The 22229-nt window shown below is 38.3% G+C and overlaps 1 protein-coding gene across 3 annotated transcripts in view; it reads right to left on the reverse strand.

The window, feature by feature from the left end:
• Window positions 1-278: 278 nt before the first annotated feature.
• LOC120542269 (CD82 antigen-like) overlaps window positions 279-22229 on the reverse strand; it is a 90348-nt gene continuing 68397 nt past the window's right edge. For all 3 annotated transcript variants that reach the window (XM_039774592.1, XM_039774593.1, XM_039774591.1), the window contains exons 3-9: window positions 19983-20055; window positions 19700-19818; window positions 12244-12318; window positions 12040-12147; window positions 10339-10503; window positions 9514-9597; window positions 279-2105 (exon numbers count right to left, since the gene is read on the reverse strand). In XM_039774592.1, coding sequence (XP_039630526.1) covers window positions 2028-2105; window positions 9514-9597; window positions 10339-10503; window positions 12040-12147; window positions 12244-12318; window positions 19700-19818; window positions 19983-20055 — 702 coding nt within the window. In that variant the 3' untranslated portion in view covers window positions 279-2027. The remainder of the gene's footprint in view (window positions 2106-9513; window positions 9598-10338; window positions 10504-12039; window positions 12148-12243; window positions 12319-19699; window positions 19819-19982; window positions 20056-22229) is intronic.

The following is a 22229-nucleotide window of genomic DNA, read 5'->3' on the forward strand; positions in this document are numbered from 1 at the left end:
TTTCACAAGACAAATGGAAATGTGTTTCAGGAAATAAGCAGTTACCTCATTGGCTAATCAGACTCATAGGGGTCTGCATAGGGTCCACGTCAAAGTGATGCGTAGTCACATTTTTACAATGTTGGTTCGATGCAGGAGTAAAAATCGGCTTTCATCAGGAATCAAAAATTCCCTGATAGCCTTTGACAACTTTGACTATTGCAAATATTTAATTATTTGGACAATGCACTTATTCAGTTTTTAATGTGGAGAATATTTTATAAACCAGGATGCTGCAATAAGATCACACAAGGTTAATACAGATGATTTATTTCAGATTTGCCATTGTTAGAAATGCCATTATATACATAATAACAAGGTGAGTAACATTGCTGCCTCATAGCGCTTAGATGCTTTTTGTTTGCCACTTGGGATGTCTTCTCTGTGGAGTATGAAAAGACATGCCAGGATGATGGTAAACTGACCTAGTGTGCCTAGGTATGGGTTTGCATGTGAATGAACCCTGCAATGGCCTGGCTGTAATGTGCTTATTACCTCTGGGAACACAATCAAGAGAAAGAAGTGTCAAAAACTGAATGAACATTGTAATGGGAAAGTAATCAAGTTACTGTATTTTGAAAAGTCATCATTTTTTGAAGTTCAAGTAAATAGATTTTGAGGCCATGGATGTAAAGTCTAGAGAACATGAACAGTTACTGAAAAACTGGTGTAACTGGTTTTAAGCTGATAAGTACACACAATTAAAAGACAGCAATAAATTGATCAACATTCAAAAAATGGAAAGAAATCCTGGCAAGACATGGCATACTATGGGCCAGATCTTCTAACTGGAGCATAACCTGCACAGAATCTTCCCTGATTATATATAGTGTAATTGCTCAGAAATGCCCTTTGCACTAGGATTCTTCATTAAAGGTATTATTTACTCTAGGTATAAATTAATGTTTCTAATGGGGCTTGAAGAAGCAATGGTTAGCACTTGTTCCCCACAGCTCCAGGAGAGCAACGTCAAATGCCAGCCCAGTCTGTGTTTCCCCTGTGTGTAAATATGTTGGTGTTAGACTGAGTGGCAGCTCTGCATTGTTCAGGTGTGAGGCAGTGTGGGCATATGCATGAGTGTACCCTGTGATGGCTCCATGTCCAGGGCTGGTTCCTGCCTTGTGCGTGTTATTGCTTGGATTGTCTATGACTCTCCATGACTCCATTATTGGATTGTGCATGTTAAGTAAAAGGAAGGATGAATGGATGATTGCACAATAGGCTGTATAGCTCTGTAATATCAAATGTGAAAAAGTGTTAAGACTGATGGATGAACACAACATATAAAAAAATGAACTCAGTGATAAAAAAACAAAAAAACATTATAAATGCAATAAAATGTAAAATACAGTATCTTTTTTTACATCTAAGTAACATTAATAATAATAAATATGGACAACGTCAAACAGTGCATGTATGTTTTTTTTTCTCATAATTGCACGCAACTTGGCTTCACTCTCACTTAGCTAGTAGCCAAGCTGAAGAGTGGACGTAACTCACTATCGTATGTTGTTTAGTTTTATTCATCTTAACTCTTTCTCTCTTGGGCTCACTTGGAAATGGAGCTGCACACAATAAAGATTACCTCATTTGGAATATGGTTAAGTGAACACCCATTGGAATGTTTTATATACAGTACTGTAAGAACAAATACTACTGTATATGGATTCCTAGTGGAATTCCTACACCACAGGGTCTGAATATCAACAGTGTGATCAGCAGCCTGCAGTGAGGAGGATGGCAAAGGTTAGCATTGCATGTGCTGCAGCATTTCCCTGCATGAATGTCAGAGATCATACTTTGTTGGATGGAGTCCACTGAAAGATTATAAAGGTAAAAAACAAACTTCAACCGCTTTCCAAGTGGCTTCCACAGGAATAAAAGCATAAGTAAAGGTTAACAAATGTCTGGAAAGAATAAACACACACACACACTCATGAGCTGGATAGATGTGTTGAGTCCTGGGGCCTCAATTGCCAGGAGCCAAATCAGCTGAAGCGGATGAGCTTGTCGTAGTCTTGGCCAATTCTTCTACACAGACACATCGAAAGGATCATACCAAAGAGCTAGGAAAGAAAAGACAATGCAGCAATTAGAAATCTAAAAACATAAGGCAAGACAAGGCAGGATTTACTCATTGGGCTGTACTATACTTGGCCATACTTGCACACTATAACACACAAGTGGCTATTACCTTGCCAGTACTCCACGTAGAAATCTCTGCAAATGGAGGGGGGAGATTAACAAAATGAATTAGTACCAGGAAAGAACCAACTCTCTGTGGAGAAAACCAAACAAAACACACACAAATCTGTGTGCACCCAAACACTTGCATGCAGCCTTGAATTGTAGAGACAGAGAGGCACACAAGTTTGAAAAAAATGGTACACACTTCCATGCTTCCAAGATGCCTTTTCCTAGCAATGATACTATATAAAATAAAGACTGAATGATTCATGAATTAATTCTAAATAGAATATTTTTTATATGTCAACAACCCATCAACATTAGGAGATGAAATACAGTACTTCATTGATGCTAATCATATATACTGTATCACTCATTTGTAATGTATTTAGCACCCAGAAAGACACTAAAATCCATTCTATGCTTAAGCACAGCACTGCACACCATGCAAATACAAGTGTGAAGAAACCTCTGGACTGTGTGGAATTTCACACGAAATGTGAACAAAACTCACAATAGCACCACTTTTGAGACAGTGGAGCAAATATTTGCAAACCACCCCAACCAAACTAAATCAATGACATGGCATACAGCTGCATAAATGTGACTAATGGCTGAGCATGTCAGTTTTATGTCATCACCTGTCTATTTCTTTCAATGTTTATCTTAATATTTGAGAAACTGAGAAAAATATTCTATTGTAATCAGCTAAAATGAAATTTAAGTGTAAAATTATTTCTTAAAGAAAACCAGTGTTAAAAAATTGGCATGCATGGTCTAACTATAATACCTTCAAAATGTATAATTTCTTAAAGTAAAATTTGATTCTTTCATTCATTTCTATATACAGTATGCTGACAAAATTGCTGTACATCAACATTTCTGGCTGTGTTGTAATTATAGGTGGTTTAAAGTGGAGCTTTGAAAAATGATGGCTGGCATGGTGGGGATCTGGGTTTGAATATATGAAGTTTGCATGTTTTGCCCGTATCTGTGCGGGCTTTCTTTGGGTAATCCAGTTTCTTCTCACTGTTCAAAGGCATGCATGTTATGTGAACTGGCAATTCTAAAATGGTGTGTGTGTGTGTTTGCCCTGAAATGGATTGGTACCCTGTTCAGGGTTTGTTCCTGTCTTATGCCCTATGCTAGCTGGTCTGGACTAAGCAGGTTAGAAAATGACATGAAATTATAAAAGATGGATTGGAATACTATTTTAGTTTTCCAGTAGGCTTAACATGCACGACTGGAAAATTAATGGAATTAATTATTAAGGATAAGATTGAGTAGCACATGGCAAGTAGAGGAGTTTTTGTGAACAGTCAGCTTGGGTTCAGAAGAGGGAGATCGTGTTTTACTAACATGCTGGAATTCTATGAGAAAGACACAAAAGGATACGATCAAAGTGGAGCAAATGATATTATTTATCTGGACTTTCTGAAAGCATTTAAAAAAGTGCCACATGAGAGATTGGGCACCAAACTAAAATAAGTGGGAGTTCAGTGTGATGTTTTTAGATGGGTGCAGAATTGGCACAGACACAGGAAGCAGAGGGTGATGGTACAAGGAACTTTATCAGAATTGGCCGATGTTAAGAGTCATGTTCCACAGGGGTCAGTGCTAGGGCCACTGCTATTTTTAATAACAAATAAGTGATTTAGATAGGCATATAAGTAACAAGCTGGTTAGGTTTGTAGATGATACCAAAATAGGTTAATTGGCAGATAATTTGGAATCTGTTAAATCATTACAGAAGGAACTAGACAGCATACAGGCTTGGGCAGATCTGTGACAGATGAAATTTAATGTCAGTAAATGTAAAGTATTAAACATAGGTCTGAAAATCAAGAGTACTACCTTATGGGAAGGATTTAGGAGTTGTAGTGGACTCTATACTATCAACTTCCAGATAATGTTCAGAAGTCATTAAGAAGGCAAATAGAATGTTATATTATATAGCATGATGTTTCCAGTACAAGTCCAAGGAGGTTATGCTCAAGCTTTATAATGCACTGGTGTGGCCTCATCTGGAGTACTGTGTGCAGCTTTGGTCCCCAGGTTACAAAAATGACATAGCAGCACTAGAAAAGGTCCAGAGAAGAGCAACTAGGCTGATCCCATGGCTACAGGGGATGAATTATGAAGAAAGACTAAAAGAGCTGAGCCTTTACAGTTTAAGCAAAAGTATGTTAAGAGGTGACATGATTGAAGTGTTTAAAATTATGAAGGAAATTAGTACAGTGGATCAAGACACGGGGGCACAGTTGGAAACTTCTTAAGGGTAAATTTTGCAGAAACATTAGGAAGGTTTTCTTTACACAGAGAACCATATAAACTTGGAATAAGCTACCAAGTAGTGTGGTAGACAGCAAGACTTTAGGAACTTTCAAAACTAGACGATGTTTGTTTTAGAAGAATTAAGTGGATAGGACTGGCGAGCTTTGTTGGGATAAATGGTCTGTTCTTGTCTAGATTGTTCTAATGCTGTAATTTTCTAATGTTTTGTTTAGATAATAAATCACATCATACTGAAACACAGACAAGGATTACTTATCAAGCTGCCATTTTATATAAATCTTGTTTCCTTGTGTATTTTATTGATGGAGATTTAATGTACTAACATACTGCACTATGCTTTGAGGTTTTGTTTTTTTCTTTTTCAATGTATTTTGTGTGATTTACTGATATGGCAATCTGAAAATGTATCCTGGCCATGTATGTACCTTAATGACATCTCTCTATTATAAAAAAAAAATCTTGGAAAGTTGGAAGGAGACGAGATGTGATGTTCTCAGAGAGACACTTTCACATCCCGCGAGACAAGTCTTTGTGCCAAAGTAGGAAGTCAAAAAGAATTCAAAGACGTTGGCGCGGTATACATGCTGAGCAGGTTAGAGATAATGGAAGTACGAAAATTCGAAAGTCTCAAAAAAAGGATAGTAAAGATCGTATTAGTGCAAACAAACGGAAATTATTACTCGGTGAAATAACAGAACAGCGAAAAGAGATTGAATATATTGTTCGGATTTAAACTTTAAGTCGGAGACTTGTACATCGTATAATTTGTGTTGCCGTCAGGGAAAAAAAAAGTAGTGTTTCTTCTCAATGAAGACGCGTATCTGTGAGAATTAAAAGATTTGTTGTTTGGTGAAAGTGAAATCCCGCAAGAGAAAATTTCAAACACACACACTGTTCAAACATTTTTCATTTGTGTGAATGCTATTGTCAGACACATTACTTGTAGAGAGAAATAAACGATATTCACTCATGGGCAGTTATACATTGCATTGTCACGATGTAATTCCAAAAATGGAATCAAGATTCAATGTGATATTGGCGAAAAGGTAAAAGCAAAAAGAGATCAAAAACATGGACATAAGTGATATGACAGAATTGTGCTGCGTGAGATGGGGGGGCTGGGGGGGGAATGCAGAGGGTAGGTGACCAAAACAAACAGGGGGCAAAGCCCCCTAGTATTTTAAAGATAAATTGCACAGAAATGTACATACAGTATACATAGTGCCAATAAATAAATGCTATTTATTGTGTTAAGATGGTGTATACGTTTTTAGAAATTGTCTTCCACATTTGCAAAGCATTGGACTTATGTTCATTTCTTCATTCTTTTTTGTGAATGAGGCTAGATAACCTAAGTTGCTACATGAAAGATTGCTAATACTTTTCTAAAAATGTACAATGCATTCCCTAAAAAAACAGTGTGCAAAATCAAGAATATCGTGCCTCGATGTCAGTCTGAAGAATCTGCATTGCATAATGGAAAATTGTTTTGAAACACTCTTTGTGATAAGAAACCTTCTCTCTCTATATATATACAGTATATTCACACATATATACAGTGAAACAAAAGCTTTTGTTTACAACTTAACATTTTTAAGAATAAATGTGTTTGAAAATCACTGTGACAGGGCTTAATGTCACAAGATTCATGCATTTCTTCTTGCTTACACTTGGCCTGACTTCTGTTCACTAGGTGTGTGCATTCACTCAGTTGTGTGGACTGGGTGCCTTCAGTATAAAGGGCTCAAGGAGGGTGATGACTACACATATTCCCATTTCAAGCTGGGTGGTAATAAGATGTAATCCTGCATGACAACATGCCAGAGGCTTCTTCCCATTACCACCCACCCAGAAGAATACCCAAGGAGTCTCTATAACCTGGCAGGGAAGAAAAGAATATCATCTGATGAACGTCGTGTCAGTCGGCGATTCAGCACGCAGAAAACAATCAGTGATGTTAGCTGAAATACCTACAATATCACAAGAATGCAGTTGATATATTGCTCACAGATCTAAAGAAGAGGACAATTTGCATTGGAGAAAAAGAAAAAAAAATTAAATATCTGATGTAACTCTAAAATATAACTCATGGGCTTTGCACCTTATAGCACTGGAAATCAAGTCACCTGGGACTGTAATCTCCTTCTGATGTCCACAAGGGACTTTTCCAATTTTCTTTTTACTTTTTCACTGTGACAGAGGACTATTAATTAAAGCTATGTAGCTTTGCATGTTCTTCTAGTGTCTGCATGGGTCTCCTCGGGGTGCTCCGGTTTCCCCCCACTGTCCAAAGATATGCATGTTAGGTGAATTAGTGATGCTAAATTGGTTTGTGTGTGTTTGGTGTGTGTGTTTTCCCTGTGATGGAGTAGTGCCAGTCTAGGGTTTGTTTATGCCTTGTGTCCTATGCTAGCTGGGAAAGGATCCAGCCCAACCACCATCAACGCAATCCTGGTCTGGATTATGAGGGTTAGAAAATGACGTGACATGAATGTTTTATGAACTGTTACCCAGTCAACCACAGAAAAAGGCAAAGCAACTGTGTTTTGTGATGGTAAAAGATGTCAGAATTTACCACTGATTCTGGCTTAGTTTCTTTCTCGGCCTATACTTATCCAACTGTGTTATTTAAAAAAATCTAGATGTTTTACAATACCATTTTGGTATTTTCTCACTGCAAACAAGGAGTTTGTAAACTGAGACCTTTGTCAAATAGCAGGAGAAGGCAGGGAAATAAAATTCAGATAAACAACAGTCAGCACAACATTTTCCCATTCTTTTGAGAAATGTTCCGCATTATGTCTGGACAAGAGTCTATCTCATTTAAGGAGTTATAGGCATCTGTTTCTTGATGTACTCTGTGTGTGGTGCATTTTCAAAGTACATTGCTCAGTACAGTGTTGCAGAGATATTTTCTTGGGAAAAGCAATTTACTCTACAGAGCTTAGTATGTTTGCCAACATTAGAGCATTAGCTTTACTCAAGCACTTCTGTTTCTACCAGGCCTGCTGATAATTATGCTAAGGAAAACATGTTTCTTTTGCATAAAATGAAAAAAAAACAGCCTTGATTGCAGACCGGCAATCCAACATATATGATTTTGGGATGTGGGAAAAAGACTGGATAAAAAGAAACATGGAGAACATCCTGAACCTCTCATAAAGATGATAAATCTACCTCCTGCATGTTATCACATGGTTTTATCTCAGGTCCCATGTCAATTCCCATGTTCTGAATTTCAAAACAAGTCAGAGGAAATGATATAAAAAGAAAAAGAGATTACGATTGCTGAGCTGAGACATAGAGCACACAAGGAGTATAAAGCTGGCCAAATTTAAGTAGAAAAAGGAGTTCAGTTCACTTATTTTTGACCTAGTATCCTCTTAAGTAACCAACCACAGTGACCACAAATAAAAGTAGCATTTATTAGATAAACTTATGAAATGTGCAGACACACAGGGAAATCGATAAGCTGCCAAATGCAGAATCACGAGCAGTTCCAGGAGGGAAAAAAATGACAAATGGTTTAAAATATGAAAATTGCCAGCCTAACATGTTTTTTCTGCAAAATCTTAATGTTCTTCTTTGGTCAATAATATTAACTAAAGGTGTGGAAGTCAAAGATTTACCTTTGAAGAGAAGAGAATGTCATAACTCAGTTTCATTTCTTTTCACAGAACATCAGGGAGCTCAAGACAAACACAATGTCTTCCAACGTCTTAAAGACTGACTTTCTCTCTATCCGGCTTATACATTTATACATAAACACACAAAAAATCCACTTGGAGCATATCCCAGCAGCATTAGGGGGTCACCAGCCTGTCACAGGACACACACACACACACACACACACATCCATAATGACACTGGGGCCATTGTGGAGCCTTCAGTTCACCTAATTTACATGTCTTTGGGGGTGTGTGTGGAAGACTCACATAGACACAGGGAGAATTTACAAACTCCACAAAGACAATTCGGTGTGTGTTTCAAATCCAGAATGTTGAATTTGTGTGAGGCAGCAGTGCTACCACTGCACCACCATTCCAATTTTGGCATTTAAAAATAAACATTTTAATCAAAACATGAGCTGCTGACTATTTATGTGTATGTTTGGCTTACTTAGCTTGTCCATGTTAAATATTATTAGTAGTCAATATGAATTTTATATAGCACACATATAAAATATTCACCTTATGCACAATATAAAGAAATTCTTTTTGGTAATGGTACTTCATCTCGGTTCCACCTTTGCTGCTTGAATAGATTCTAGCACCCGTAACACTACCCTGGATTAAGTGGATTTGATAATGGATGGATGCTACAGATTATCAGTAGCTGAACATTTTGAGAGCTTATAAAACATTAAGGATGCAAGGTGGCACAGCAGTTAGAATTACTGATTCTCAACCCTACAGATTTCAGTTTGCTCCTCAGCTGGGTAACTCTCTGTATTCTCCTCACATCTACATGTTTCATCTGGGTTCTCTGGTTTCTGCCCACATCACAAAGATATACCTTATAGTTACAATGATGAATCTGAATTAACCATCTATGACTGTGTGTAGGCATATTTGCCCCAACATTAACTCGCATGCTGTCCAGGGCTGGTTTCTGTGTTGTGCCAGATGTTGCTGATGTTAGGCTCTGGTCCAGAATGCCAATGGAAAAGGCAATATGGATGAACAGATGGATTTTGCAGAGTATTTAACTATTTTTCATTATAGAATATATAAAAGGCCAATAACGGAAAATAAAGTTTAACTGTGCATTGTCAAGCTTTGTTGATATTTTTTGAAAATTCTGAAAATAAATCTTTAAAATTAGACATGTTCTTTTTAGTACATTACAGATATCATGTACAGCTGAACACAGCAAAGAACAACCACAACATATCATCATTTTATTTCAGGATAATTCCTCCAGGTACTTTGAAAGTAGTCAGAAGGCAACCCAGGCTTGAAAAATTCCTATTTGTATTGCATGAACACCTACCTCGATTACACCGATTACTGCACAGGTTACAAAAATCCAGGAAAGACTGTTTTCTAACCATAACAGGATCTTGTCTTGACAGCCCTTTGAAGAGAAAGTATGAATGAATATACCTCAGGTATGATTTTTTTCTTAAGAAAAGAAAATAGATTAAAGAATTAACAAAAAAATAATAATAATGATAGGGAACACATGAAAGAAGAGTAGGTGTCCTCAGCTAAGCAGGCCTTCTAGAAGCAAGACACATTATTTTCTACAGTCAGCATTTATTGTTAAATAAAAGAATACCACTGAGAAATTGTTCAGCATCACATTGACTGATGTGAATAATGTTATTTACGATATACCTGTATTTATAGTGGGTGAAAGGCAGCAGCAGTAATATAGTTTTTAGTGTTACAGCCTTAGAGTTTATGATTTTGGATTTGATTCCCAGGTTGGCCACTGTTTGTGTGATGTTTGTGAGTTATTCCCATGTCTCTCTGTGCACTGGTTTCCTTCCACATCTAATAAACTATCTGTGTTAGATGAACTGATGTCTCTAAACTGGCCTTGTGTGACCGAGTATCAGTGTGCCGAAAAGTGAAATCTACTATTAATGGGTGTCCTATCCTAGGATGAGTCCTGCCTTGTACCCACTGTTACTAAGATAGACTTAGCTCCCTACCAATCTGATGAAGGAAAAAGAGAGTTCTGAAAAAGAATGTAAGAAAATTACTTTCCGAAATTTTACTATTAGGTTTCTTTGAAAAGATTCAGAGTATTGTAAGTATATTGCTTACTAAACCTCTGTAGGAAACTCCTGAAAGGTTCAATGGTTTGTACCTGACTGTAGACATATTCGCTCTCGATGTCACACAGTTCTGTCTCATTTGTTTTCATATGGGATTCAGGTTTACTCTGGTTATAACAGGAGCAGGGGACTAATCCTTGGTTGATGAATGTGTTTTGTTTCCAGTCATTTTTGGAGATCCATCCACAGCACTGCATCTACATGAGGGCAAGGAGGAGAAATTTTCTTTAATATATAGAATTCTGCACCGGACAACATTCTATGGGGCATTACATTACATTTTTAACATATACATTTATTGCATCTGTGCCACTGGTTGACAAAGTGTAATGCGAAGGGCTACACAATGAGATAAAGAGAAAAACTGATCCTAAGCTAAAAATATGTGCAAGAATTAGTTAAGGTTCTGCTAATCACGTGGGGCCAGACAATTCTCAAATGAGAATACACATCTGAGGACAACCCATTAAAAAGTGTGTAGTGAAATCCTATACTCTCAAGACTTCTTCCTGAAACACCCACCCCCAATTTCTCCAGTCTGTGTATTTTAAAATGCCACCGGGGTTTCAGGGAGAGCAAAAGATACTTAAAAAACTACTTGATGTTGAGAGAAAATAAAAAAGCTAAAATTGCTAATATCCATTCAGGAGCTTAGTAGCACAAGGTAACTGAAACTTAATAATTACTTTGCACGTTGTAATGACAGTGGAGACAGACAGACACACACGCACGCATGTAGACCACTGCAGCTACTGGGCTGCATACATTTGAGAAGTGGTTCCGTCTGCTATGATATCTTTCTGTCCTTTTAACTATTGCACTATATGACATAACAACGACAAACAGAGTTTAGATAAGCATTGTGGTCGATGGATATACAGTGTGTTAAAATACTGCAGCTATTTTATCATGGCATATTTGCATTTCCAATTAGACAGTAAAGGCAAATTTCTTTAGTTATTCGTTTAGACGTGCAGTCAGAAGGTGTGCAGCCTCATCTGTGCATTTACAGGTATTGTTGGGCAGACTTGCTGATTTGGGTGTTTTCAGTACTGAAACCTGAATCTCCTGGGTCTTTCATTATCAGCTCTCTTAATGGCAGTCCTTTTGATGAAGTGTGACAAACCTTTTACTTCAAATGAGTATTTTACAGTTTGTTATTTTCATGTATACTACATAGCTACTAGTTCCTTCAAGCTTACATCGACTCCTATACTATCGTAACATTGAACAACAGGGAGCACACACAGCATTTGCAGTAACATATCGTCCATGTTTGCCATTCATCCCTTGATGCCGTCGAATGCCAATGTATAATCAGATGCTACGGAAAGGTTTTTCCCTTGCATCAGGTCATATTTATTTTTAAAACGGGTTATATTTATTTTTAAAACATGCAATGTGCTCTCTGCACATGTGACACACATTTATATATCTAATAAGGTTTTTTTAGGGGACTTTTCGACAGTAGATGATTCATTGTAAACAGAAGCTTGCTGTCTGTCCTACCAGGTTTACAATGGCACCTCTGATCCTTGCAGTACAAAATCACAGCCCCTACTTTGAATGTCACCTTCATAAGGCTGTCTTAGAAATGTGACACTCAGTGAGCCGTCAAATTGTTCTCACACAGTTTTCAACAAAATACAGTTGTCTCCAGATATATATATTATATGTCTGACTTTAGCAAGGCTAAGGTTCTATAAGCAAGATATAGATAACTAAACAAATACATTTTCCTGAATCTTGTCCAAGTCTTTGTGTAATGCTGGATTGGAAGCATTTCCACTTTTGTAGTTTATAATAATTTTCGTTACTGACTCAACAGCATATGCCTTAACCTGGAATGAGAACAAGAGAAAGTGGATTAGATAAGTGGACTATGCCAGATTTACTGTCCTGTGATAAAACACAGAAAATAGATTATGTCTTCTCACCGTGTTCCTCTGGGTGTAGATCAATGTTCCAAGGGTGATCTGTGCAGCCAGAAGCATGAGCAGGAAAAAGAAGTACTGCAAGAGAGAAGAAAATACTGACCATTTATTTTAAGCTTATTAGATCAGCCTGCAGACAATAAAAACTTGGGCTCCCCATTCACTTTTGAGAAGTGCAATGTTAATGAATTCATGGAAGTTAAAGTTTTTGATGTACTCCTTGAATTGTAAATGTAAACAATAATTAAGTTAGATCTTAAAGGATAAGTTTAGTATTTTTCAAGTCAAAGTTACATCTCCACATACATGGTATATGTTTATTTGTCATGCAATATTGTGTTCTAAAGTTTAGCCCTTTCTCTAAATTAAAAAAATTCAGACACGAGTGTCAGTAGACTTTGCGCCCTAGCAACCAAGTTACCTGAACTATTCTAGAACATGTCAGTAATTATGTGCCACTTTGATGCTGATCTTTCTGATTGGTCAGTACAATAAAAATTGACGAGAAGAATCATAATTAATTTCAGAATTACGGTATTTAGATAGAAGGGGAAGGGGAAATTCACATAACTTCGGCAGCAGCATACTGATAAAAACAATATTAATTAAATAGTGATAAAAATGCAGTGCAAGTTAAAAAATGCAGGTATAACCGACAATGGCATTGTATAATGTTAACGTTTACCCCCACCCCAGGTGGAATTGAAGAGTCGCATAGTGTGGGGAAGGAACGATCTCCTCATTCTGTCAGTTGAGAGGGACAGTGACAGCAGTCTGTTGTTGAAGCTGCTCCTCTGTCTGGAGATGATACTGTTCAGTGGATGCAGTAGATTCTACATGATTGACAGGAGCCTGCTCAAAGCCCGTCACTCTGCCACGGATGTCAAACTGTCCAGCTCTGCACCTACAATAGAGCCTGCCTTCCTCACCAGTTTGTCCAGGCGTGAGGCGTCTCTCTTCTTTATGCTGCCTCCCCAGCACACCACCACGTAGAAGAGGACGCGCGCCACCACCGGCTGATAGAATATCTGCAGCATCTTACTGCAGATGTTGAAGGATGCCAGCCTTCTAAGGAAGTATAGTCAGCTCTGTCCTCTCTTGCACAGAGCATCAGTATTGGCAGTCCAGTCCAATTTATCATCCAGCTGCACTCCTAGGTATTTAGGTCTGCACTCTCTGCACACAGTCACTTCTGATGATCACGGGTCCATGAGGGGCCTTGGCCTCCTAAAATCCACCACCAGCTCCTTGGTTTTGCTGGTGTTCAGTTGTAGGTGGTTTGAGTCGCACCATTTAACAAAGTCCTTGATTAGGTTCCTATACTTCTCCTCCTGCCCACTCCTGATGCAGCCCACGATAGCAGTGTCGTCAGCGAACTTTTGGACATAGCAGGACTCAGAGTTGTATTGGAAGTCCGATGTATATAGGCTGAAAAGGACCGGAGAAAGTACAGTCCCCTGCGATGCTCCTGTGTTGCTGACCACAATGTCAGACCTGCAGTTCCCAAGACGCACATACTGAGGTCTGTCTGTAAGATAGTCCATGATCCATGCCACCGGGTATGAATCTATTCCCATCTCTGTCAACTTGTCCCAAAGGAACAGAGGTTGCATGGTGTTGAAGGCGCTAGAGAAGTCCAGTTACATAATTCTTACTGCACCACTGCCTCTGTCCAAGTGGGAGAGGGATCGGTGTAGCATATAAATTATGGCATCCTCTGCTCCCACCTTCTCCTGGTATGCGAAGTGCAGAGGGTCGAGAGCATGGCGGACCTGTGGCCTCAGGTGGTGAAGCAGCAGCCGCTCCATGGTCTTTATCACATGTGACATCAGGGCGATAGGCCTGAAGTCATTCAACTCACCAGGACGTGATACCTTTGGGACTGGGGTGATGCAAGATGTTTTCCAAAGCCTCAGGACTCTCCCCTGTTCCAGGCTCAGGTTGAAGATGCACTGTAGAGGACTCCCCAGCTCCAATGCACAGGCCTTCAACAGTCATGGCGATACTCCATCTGGACCTACTGCTTTGCTGGCACGAATTCTCCTCAGCTCTCTGCTTAATTGGGCTGTTATAATTGTGGGTGGGGGGAAACTCTCTCCTATGCTGGTATCAGCAGAAGGATGGGAGGAGGATGCAGTACTCTGAGGTGAGAGTGGGTTAGGGTGGTCAAACCTGTTAGAGAAGTTGTTCATCAGGTTTGCTCTCTCCACATCTCTCTCGATGGTGGCACCCCGCTTCAATCTGCAGCCAGTGATGATCTTCATCCCATCCCACACTTCCTTCATGCTGTTATTCTGCAAATTTTTCTCCAGTTTTCTCCTGTACTGCTCTTTCGCCGCCCTCAGCTGGACTCGGAGTTCCTTCTGCACGCGCTTGAGCTCATGCTGATCACCACATTTAAAAGCCTTTTTCTTATGGTTCAAAAGGCCCTTGAAGTCACTTTTAATCCATGGCTTGTTGTTAGCATAGCAGTGTACTGTTCTTTCTGGAACTACAATGTCCATAAAGAAGTTTATGTAGTCGGTAGTACAGTCAACAACCTCCTCAATGTTCTCACTATGTGACCTCTGCAGGATATCCCAGTCTGTAGTTCCAAAGCAGTCTCTCAGAGCCTGCTCTGCCTCAAGGGACCACTTCCTGAATGAGCATGTGGTTGTAGGTAGCTCCCTCACTCTTGGTTGTAGTGAGGTTGAAGCAGAACCAGGTTATGATCTGCTTTCCCAAGCGCAGGCAGCGGGGTGGAGCTGTATGCATCTTTAACGTTTGCATACAGTAGGTCAATAGTCCTATTTTCCTATTTGAGGGTTCCTCTAGCGTGCCTCTTTATCTTGCACAATTTGCCTCAAAACTACAATAATCAACACATCATCATCTCATAACAGGCTCAAGTTTCAGGTTTGGTAATTTTCTGTCCAGTCGTTTTAGCTCTAGACTGTCCTCAAGAAACTGTGACACACAGACACAAACACATCGTCGAGATATCAAAGTTTTCAGTATCAGAGGACCCTAAAATGTTTAGATCCGTTGAAAACTGGAGACTGAAATTTTTGAGAGGTTATGGTGGGGGAGGGTGCAAAGTAAAAAAATGTATCTTGCCTGTAGAGCTTCACATTGGGGCATGAAGGAAAAACTTTAAAATTGACCAAATATATCCATTTTTCAAACGTAGACAGTTGAAAAGGATTGATCTGCATCTTCTGATTACACATACATGTAAGGATTGATCTGCATCTTCTGATTAGACATACTACATTTTCTGCATGTCATTTTTGAAAAAAAAAAACACACCAACATTATGAGATTCAGCCATTTTAAAAGAAGACTAGCTGTGGCGATAGCACTTAGTCCACCTGCTCAACAACCTTTCACACCCGCGGGGGTGGTTTCTTCTCAAAATGCCAAGTCGCAGTAAACTTTTCTTGTCACGGGGTTGCCCTTGTTTTGATTTAATTATGTGAGGACTTGCACAATCAAAATCAAAACAGAAAATGTATCCTTACCATGAGAAAAATAGTACCAGGAATATGCGATATTAATCTAGATATGTAAATCCAGTTTTCTTAGATCCATTTTGTTGTCACAAATATGTGTAAGAAACATAGAAGGTGGGGATCAATACTGGACAACTGTCTTGGCTTGAAAAATTGGATGTATCTGGTAAGTTTCTCCTTCGTGTCCCAAACACTCCATTGTAAAGCAGCAGTGTCGGCAAAATATTTTTTTAAATTTGCAGAAAGCGCTTCACTTTTAAACACAGTTTTATGTGGCAAATGCATATATACCATGTATGTGAAGAGATAACTTTGGACTTAAAATGCAATATCCTTTAAGGTCATACAGTGACAATCCTTGTGCAAGTGAGGACATGTGAAGTTTGATTTTTGGATTGGGATTTAGCCAAGTTGTATTTTTAAAAAATTCAATTTATGCCAATGCATAACTGAATATCCATATTCTCTTGAGAACTTCACTGGAGCTCAAGACAATATCCAGATTGCCCTTTCCATATGGACAAAAACTGACTCCTTAGTAAAGGGATTTCAGTGACACTACAGTCTTTTCATTAGTGGATTGCAGGAGTGACTACAACACAGAAGATGCTGTACAGATTCTTGCTTATAGACAATTAGACTATTGGACTTTTTAATAGTCCTTTTTGAATAATGGTGGAAACGTCATAAATAGTAAGGGCAGATATTACTCTTTAACAGTTTCTGGAGTTAAGGAATGTTGGAGGACCTCAAAGCAGATCTTCTTGACCAGTTCAGGTGGTTTGGGTATTTAAAAGAAAGAGGCGAAAAGCAAAAATGCATTTTAAAATTTGGCACGCCAGGATTAACTGCAACTTGCCAGTAATCCTTTTTGTAGGAGACTAAGACTTGTAACCAATTGTATTATAAATGTTGTAAACTGCCTTGTATAAAGGTATCGGTCAAATAATAAAATGTAAGTATATCTCTACACCACACTGCCTGGTAGGGACGCAGATGAGAAAAAACAAGGAAAGTGGCTTGGAAATAGCTACAATGGATATTACTTGACAACAGGAGGCCATGTTGTGCTATGAAAGGAGTCTTGCTTTGTATTATCAGGCCTCTGCAGTACTGCCTACATCTTTCAATGTACATGCAAGTTAAGTACTGCAAGGAAACGTGGAACTGTCAGTGGAAGAGATGAGAGTACAATCCAAGGTGTCCTCTAGGGCATTCTTGACGACAGAAATGGTTAAGGGCTTTGAAACTGGAAGTGATCCCAGAGAGCTCTTTAACAGCCCATTTCAGTCACCAGTATGCTTGTATCTTGGGGTTGGAAGCAAAGGCTTGGCAAGGATGCACCTAATGTGGAGAAACACAGGTCAGTGTTGTGGAGAAAGGTGCAGGAGTTGGGGTGTTTATTTTGCATATGGGCAAATGAATTGGTCACTCCACTGATAAGTCAGGGGTCCTTTCTTGTATAGGAAAGACCTAGAGGGATTTGGAATTTCTTTAATACAGTTGTCATTATTTTGTTCTTACTCATACTATTTTACCTACTCCATTGTGTTTAATTTTTTAAATAATCACTTTTTTATTTTTTCTAGGCTTTGTTGCTATTTTCAGTGCCCAATACAAGTAATAAGCTTCCATCAGTAACCTAACCTATAACTAGGGGATTTCTGCCCCCTGCTCGCTTCACTCGCCAACCCCCGTGCGGGCCCTACACACTTGTCATTTCCCAGATCTGCGGCTTGTGACGAATCATGCTGTGCTTTTGGATAAACACGAATATCAACTCTGACTTTGATATCTCCATCTTTTGAAACTATTACCGCTGACAATTTGTCACATGTTGGTCTATTATATATGCGACTGTAATCTTTCAAATTCATATAGAAATCCAAGAAAACTTCTTTGTCCGTGTTATTCAGGTAAGTTTTGTGTAAAGTGCGATACTTTTGCATGGATGGATTTGTATCCATTATTGCGTGTAGTATTTCTAATATGTCTGATCATTTAACTCTTTTGATTCTTTGTTGCATCGCTTCTCCGTGATCATAAATATTAATCTGACCAAATTGTGGTTTCTTCAAAATTAAACTTGTAGTAGCTTTAATTGTTGCGGGACCACAGATTCTCATAGCGTATGGTCCTGAATCATGTAAATCTATGTTTTGAGCATTGAATGATGCGAACGCGAACAGATTATTGTAGATTCGGATATTTTGCCTGTAGTGTTTGTGGATTTCACCCCAAACAACAAATCTTTTAATTCTCACAGACATGCCTCTTTATTAGGAAGAAACACTACTTTTCCCTGATGGCAACATGAATTAGACGATCTACAAGTCTCTGACTTTAACTTTAAAAACGAACAATATCTGCTTACTTCTGTCATATCACATATGTCCATATATTTGATCTCTTTTCGCTGTTCCGTTATTTCACCGAGTAATAATTTCCGTTTGTTAGCGCTAATGCGATCTTTACTATCAGTTTTTTGAGACTTTTGAATTTTAGTACATTAATAATCTCTAACCTGCTCTGCATGTGTATCGCACCAAAGTTTTTGAACCTCTTTACGCCGTCCTGCTTTGTCTTTTACTCTATCTTTTATTTTCGGCCCCGGTGTGGTTAAATTTCTTGGCACAAAGTCTCATCTTGCGGGACTTTAAATTATCTCTCTGAAAAAGTCTTGTCTCGTCTCAGGATTTTTTTATATAATAGAAAGATTAAAATGTTTATAACAATCCTCAGCTTTGCTTTCTTAAGCATGTTTTTACAGTTTTCTCTCATATGTGCAATGTAATTATTGATCTAGAAAAGTATTGCTTTTGTATTATGTGAAATTGTCTTTGTGCTACATCCTGCAAAAGCCTGTTTCTGGCTGAGGGGCTGGACCAATTGGTCCTACAGAGTTCTCTGTACCCTTTGTTGATGTGTGTGTGCACATCCAACCTTAAGTTTCCAGTTTAATGATGGGGCTTGAAGGTCATCACCCTTTTAAAATGAGGATGACTTCTTGTTTGTTTTTTTATTACAGATTTGCCCTTCTGGTTTGAGCCTTTCACAGTTAAGACCATGTAGCACACACCAGCAAAGGGGTAGAAAAAAATCAGTATAATATTTGTTCCCTTAAAGGTTGCCACAGTAATCTGAAGAAAAAAATAGAAAGGATATCAGTGTCAGAAATGCAACATCAACAAAACATTATGGAGTTTCATGGTTTTTACTAATTAATAAGCCATCAAGAAGGCCTATGCGGGCTTCTTCCTTGTCATGGAAAGAAGATAGCAATATGATGTTCCTGTTCAAAGAGTCCTAGAATCAAAAAACAGGGACCAATGTAGAAAGTACTTTTTCAGAATGTTAGTACAGTTACAAGATGTGTAGTGTGCAGTTTGAGTCATGAGCCACTTGAGGCTATCACAGTGACCTGCTTGGCAATCAAGACAGACCAGACACCAACATCCCATTGTTTAATTTGTTTGATTTTTTGTGAAGTGAAAGGTATGTAAACTTGCATCTTTTGCTAGTCATTAGCAAAAAAGTGCCAGATATTATTCCTTACAGTAGGTAAGTTAATGTTTACATTACAGAAGTCTACACACACAGAGGAAACATTTGGTATGGCCCCTGCAAATTTTCATGCACAAAATTCCACTGGTCATATTGTATTATTTGTGAATTGCTTATTAGTGGTCAGGTAAGGCATTTATCTGTCCAGTCCATCTTTAATGGAAAACGCCTTGCCTTGTTTTATTCCATTGTTGTTGATACTTTCTAGAGTGGTGTTTGACATAATGCTGACATGTACAGAATATAATAAATGTTTTTATTGAACACTTGTATTGATATTATTATTTATTTATTTATTATAATTTATTATTTTATTGATTGCTAATGCTGATAACAATTGTCTGTATACTTTAAAAATTAAGATTTTTTTCATCTGTTTTCATTAATTGTGGAGAGAAACTTACCATTCCCAGCATACACTGAACTTCTTTGAGAGCACCCAGACATCCAAAAAAGCCAATCATCATAGTGAAAGTGCCACAGCCACAAAATATGTAAGAAAATAGTTGGAGTGGGGGTACATCTACATGGAGAGAAAGGTATAGAAAGAGAGTGTTGGAAAAGTTATGCTTATGTCTAAAATATATTATGAAACTTTACAATAGGTGCCAATCTTTGTGCAAAAAAACTAAATTTCTAAAAGTGTATAAAGGTGGCACTGCACCAAGACATGACATTGCAGCTTACTTAAGGTTCTGAGAAATGTTGATTCGTCAAAGAGTATCCAGAGGCCACATGCCAGCATCAGTACTCCGATTAACTGAAAGAATGAAAAAAGTTACCTTGTTAATGACTGAAGGCATGCCTGCTAAAAGCTATACATTTTTTCATTTGAATAATATACTGTATATATATATAGTGAACCACCAGAGGGCGCAACAGCCACCCAAACACCCAACACGACAGACACAAATACAAGTTCCATAAAATAAAAGGCTGTTATTCAGTGGGAAATGTTTTCCATCTTTTTCACACTAGCACCAATTACTGTAAAGCCCAAGAATACAGTAGCCTTTCTTTCTTTCTTTCTTTCTTTCTTTCTTTCTTTCTTTCTTTCTTTCTTTCTTTCTTTCTTTCTTTCTTTCTTTCTTTCTTCCACCTTGACTCCACTGGCAAGCTTCGTCCCCCTTCCTCCTGACTTCTGTCTCAGCGAGGCATCCTGTTCCTTTTTAAGCCGTACCCAATAGCATTACAGGTTGCTCATTAGGGAGGTCTGGAAACACTCCCAGGTGTGGCGGAAGCCCAAAGTAGGACTCTACAGCTCCCAAATCTTCCCTGGAGGCATCCACGGAACCCAACAGAGCTGTGCCAACAAACAGTAATTCCTATAATGCCCTATGGGAATCCGAGGTGCTGTTGCAACCCGTGGGGCGCCCAAGTAGCAGTTCAGGGGTGATAGTGCTCTTCAAAAACCATCTCCCGGCGCCCTGGCTAGGTAAAGATGCTGGCTGTCCCTCACATTATATATATATATATATATATATATATATATATATATATATATATATATATATATATATATATATATATATATATATATTATATTGTATAGAGAGAAAGAGCTGTGGTACCCAGGCTTTGGCCAGGAAATTTTCTAAGTGAACGGGAACCTGTTATAGTGCTATTGATTAATTGGATGTAGCAGAAGTACTATGTAACTAAGTTCCTTTTTGTATATACTGTAATATCTATTTGTTTTTGTAACAGGGGCTAATCTTATTTCCACTTGAGCTGCTTACTGTTGCTACATACAATCCTTGGTGGTGTCGGTGTGAAAGGATTGCAGCAGGACTCCATATTAAAGGACATCACCAATACCGGAATTTGGTTTCAGTACAAAGTTGATTTAAAGTTGATTTTTTCAAAATGCTAAAAAAAATGCTAAAAATCTCAAATTTCTATTAGCATCAATGCCTAAAGTACTGTACTGCCTCAGTATACAGTGGAATTGAATAAATATCCCTCCATACATTATCCAACCTGCTATATCCTAACATGGGGTCATAGGGGTCTGCTGGAGCCAATCTCAGCCAACACAGGGCGCAAGGCAGGAACAAACCCTGGGCAGGGTGCCAGCCCACTACAGGGCATGAACAAATATCTAACAAAGAAAAAATTTACTAATTACTTATTCTCACTGAAAACCACTATCTCATTCTTCATTTGTCATTTGGCTCCATTGGTTAATTTGCTTTGTTTTTTTTCATTTGTCATTTCCTTTTTGTTTTTTGCATTTTTTTTTTTTAACTTTAAGAAGCACTTAATGCTTATAGTTGATTGGTATTGCAAACTGAATGATGATATGTAGGTGGGTTTATCCTGCCAAGTTTAAGCTTTTTAGCTAAATGGGAAGTAGTGTTTTTGTTGATGAGTGAGTGACTGAGTTAGTTAGCTTAGCATTCCATATATTATGTCATATACATGCACCTGGGAGTCAACTTCAGGACTTGTCAACTTGCAATTTTACCCTGAATCGTGGGCTGGTGCTGCCTTTTAACGCCACTTCTCTCCTTTCCTCTGCAAATTTGGTGAATTATAGTCTGACGACACATGATGTCACCTTCCAGTTTGGGGGCCCTAAACCTGCCTCTTCCGCTTCATCAAAAACACAACTGGCACTACCGCCATCAGTCCCGAGTCTAGTTGGAGATTCCTGTTTGTAAAGATTGCTTTTTTTTTGTGGGCAACAATATACAGGGATCACCATTCAGTGCTCCAACCCTTCATCTTTGTTTCTGTTTTTTATTACAATATATTTTATGTATTGTATTTATCCTTAGCTATATAGTTTATTTATTTCACACACTGAGAAATTATTAGAAATATCTGTACATCTGTTTATCCTTGCTAATATAATCAGCCAATCATCTGGAAGCAGTATAATGCATACTACAGTGTAAATACAGGTCTGGAGCTTCATTTATGTTAACATCA

Source organism: Polypterus senegalus, chromosome 13 (genome assembly GCF_016835505.1).
Source record: "Polypterus senegalus isolate Bchr_013 chromosome 13, ASM1683550v1, whole genome shotgun sequence".
Lineage (NCBI taxonomy): Eukaryota > Metazoa > Chordata > Cladistia > Polypteriformes > Polypteridae > Polypterus > Polypterus senegalus.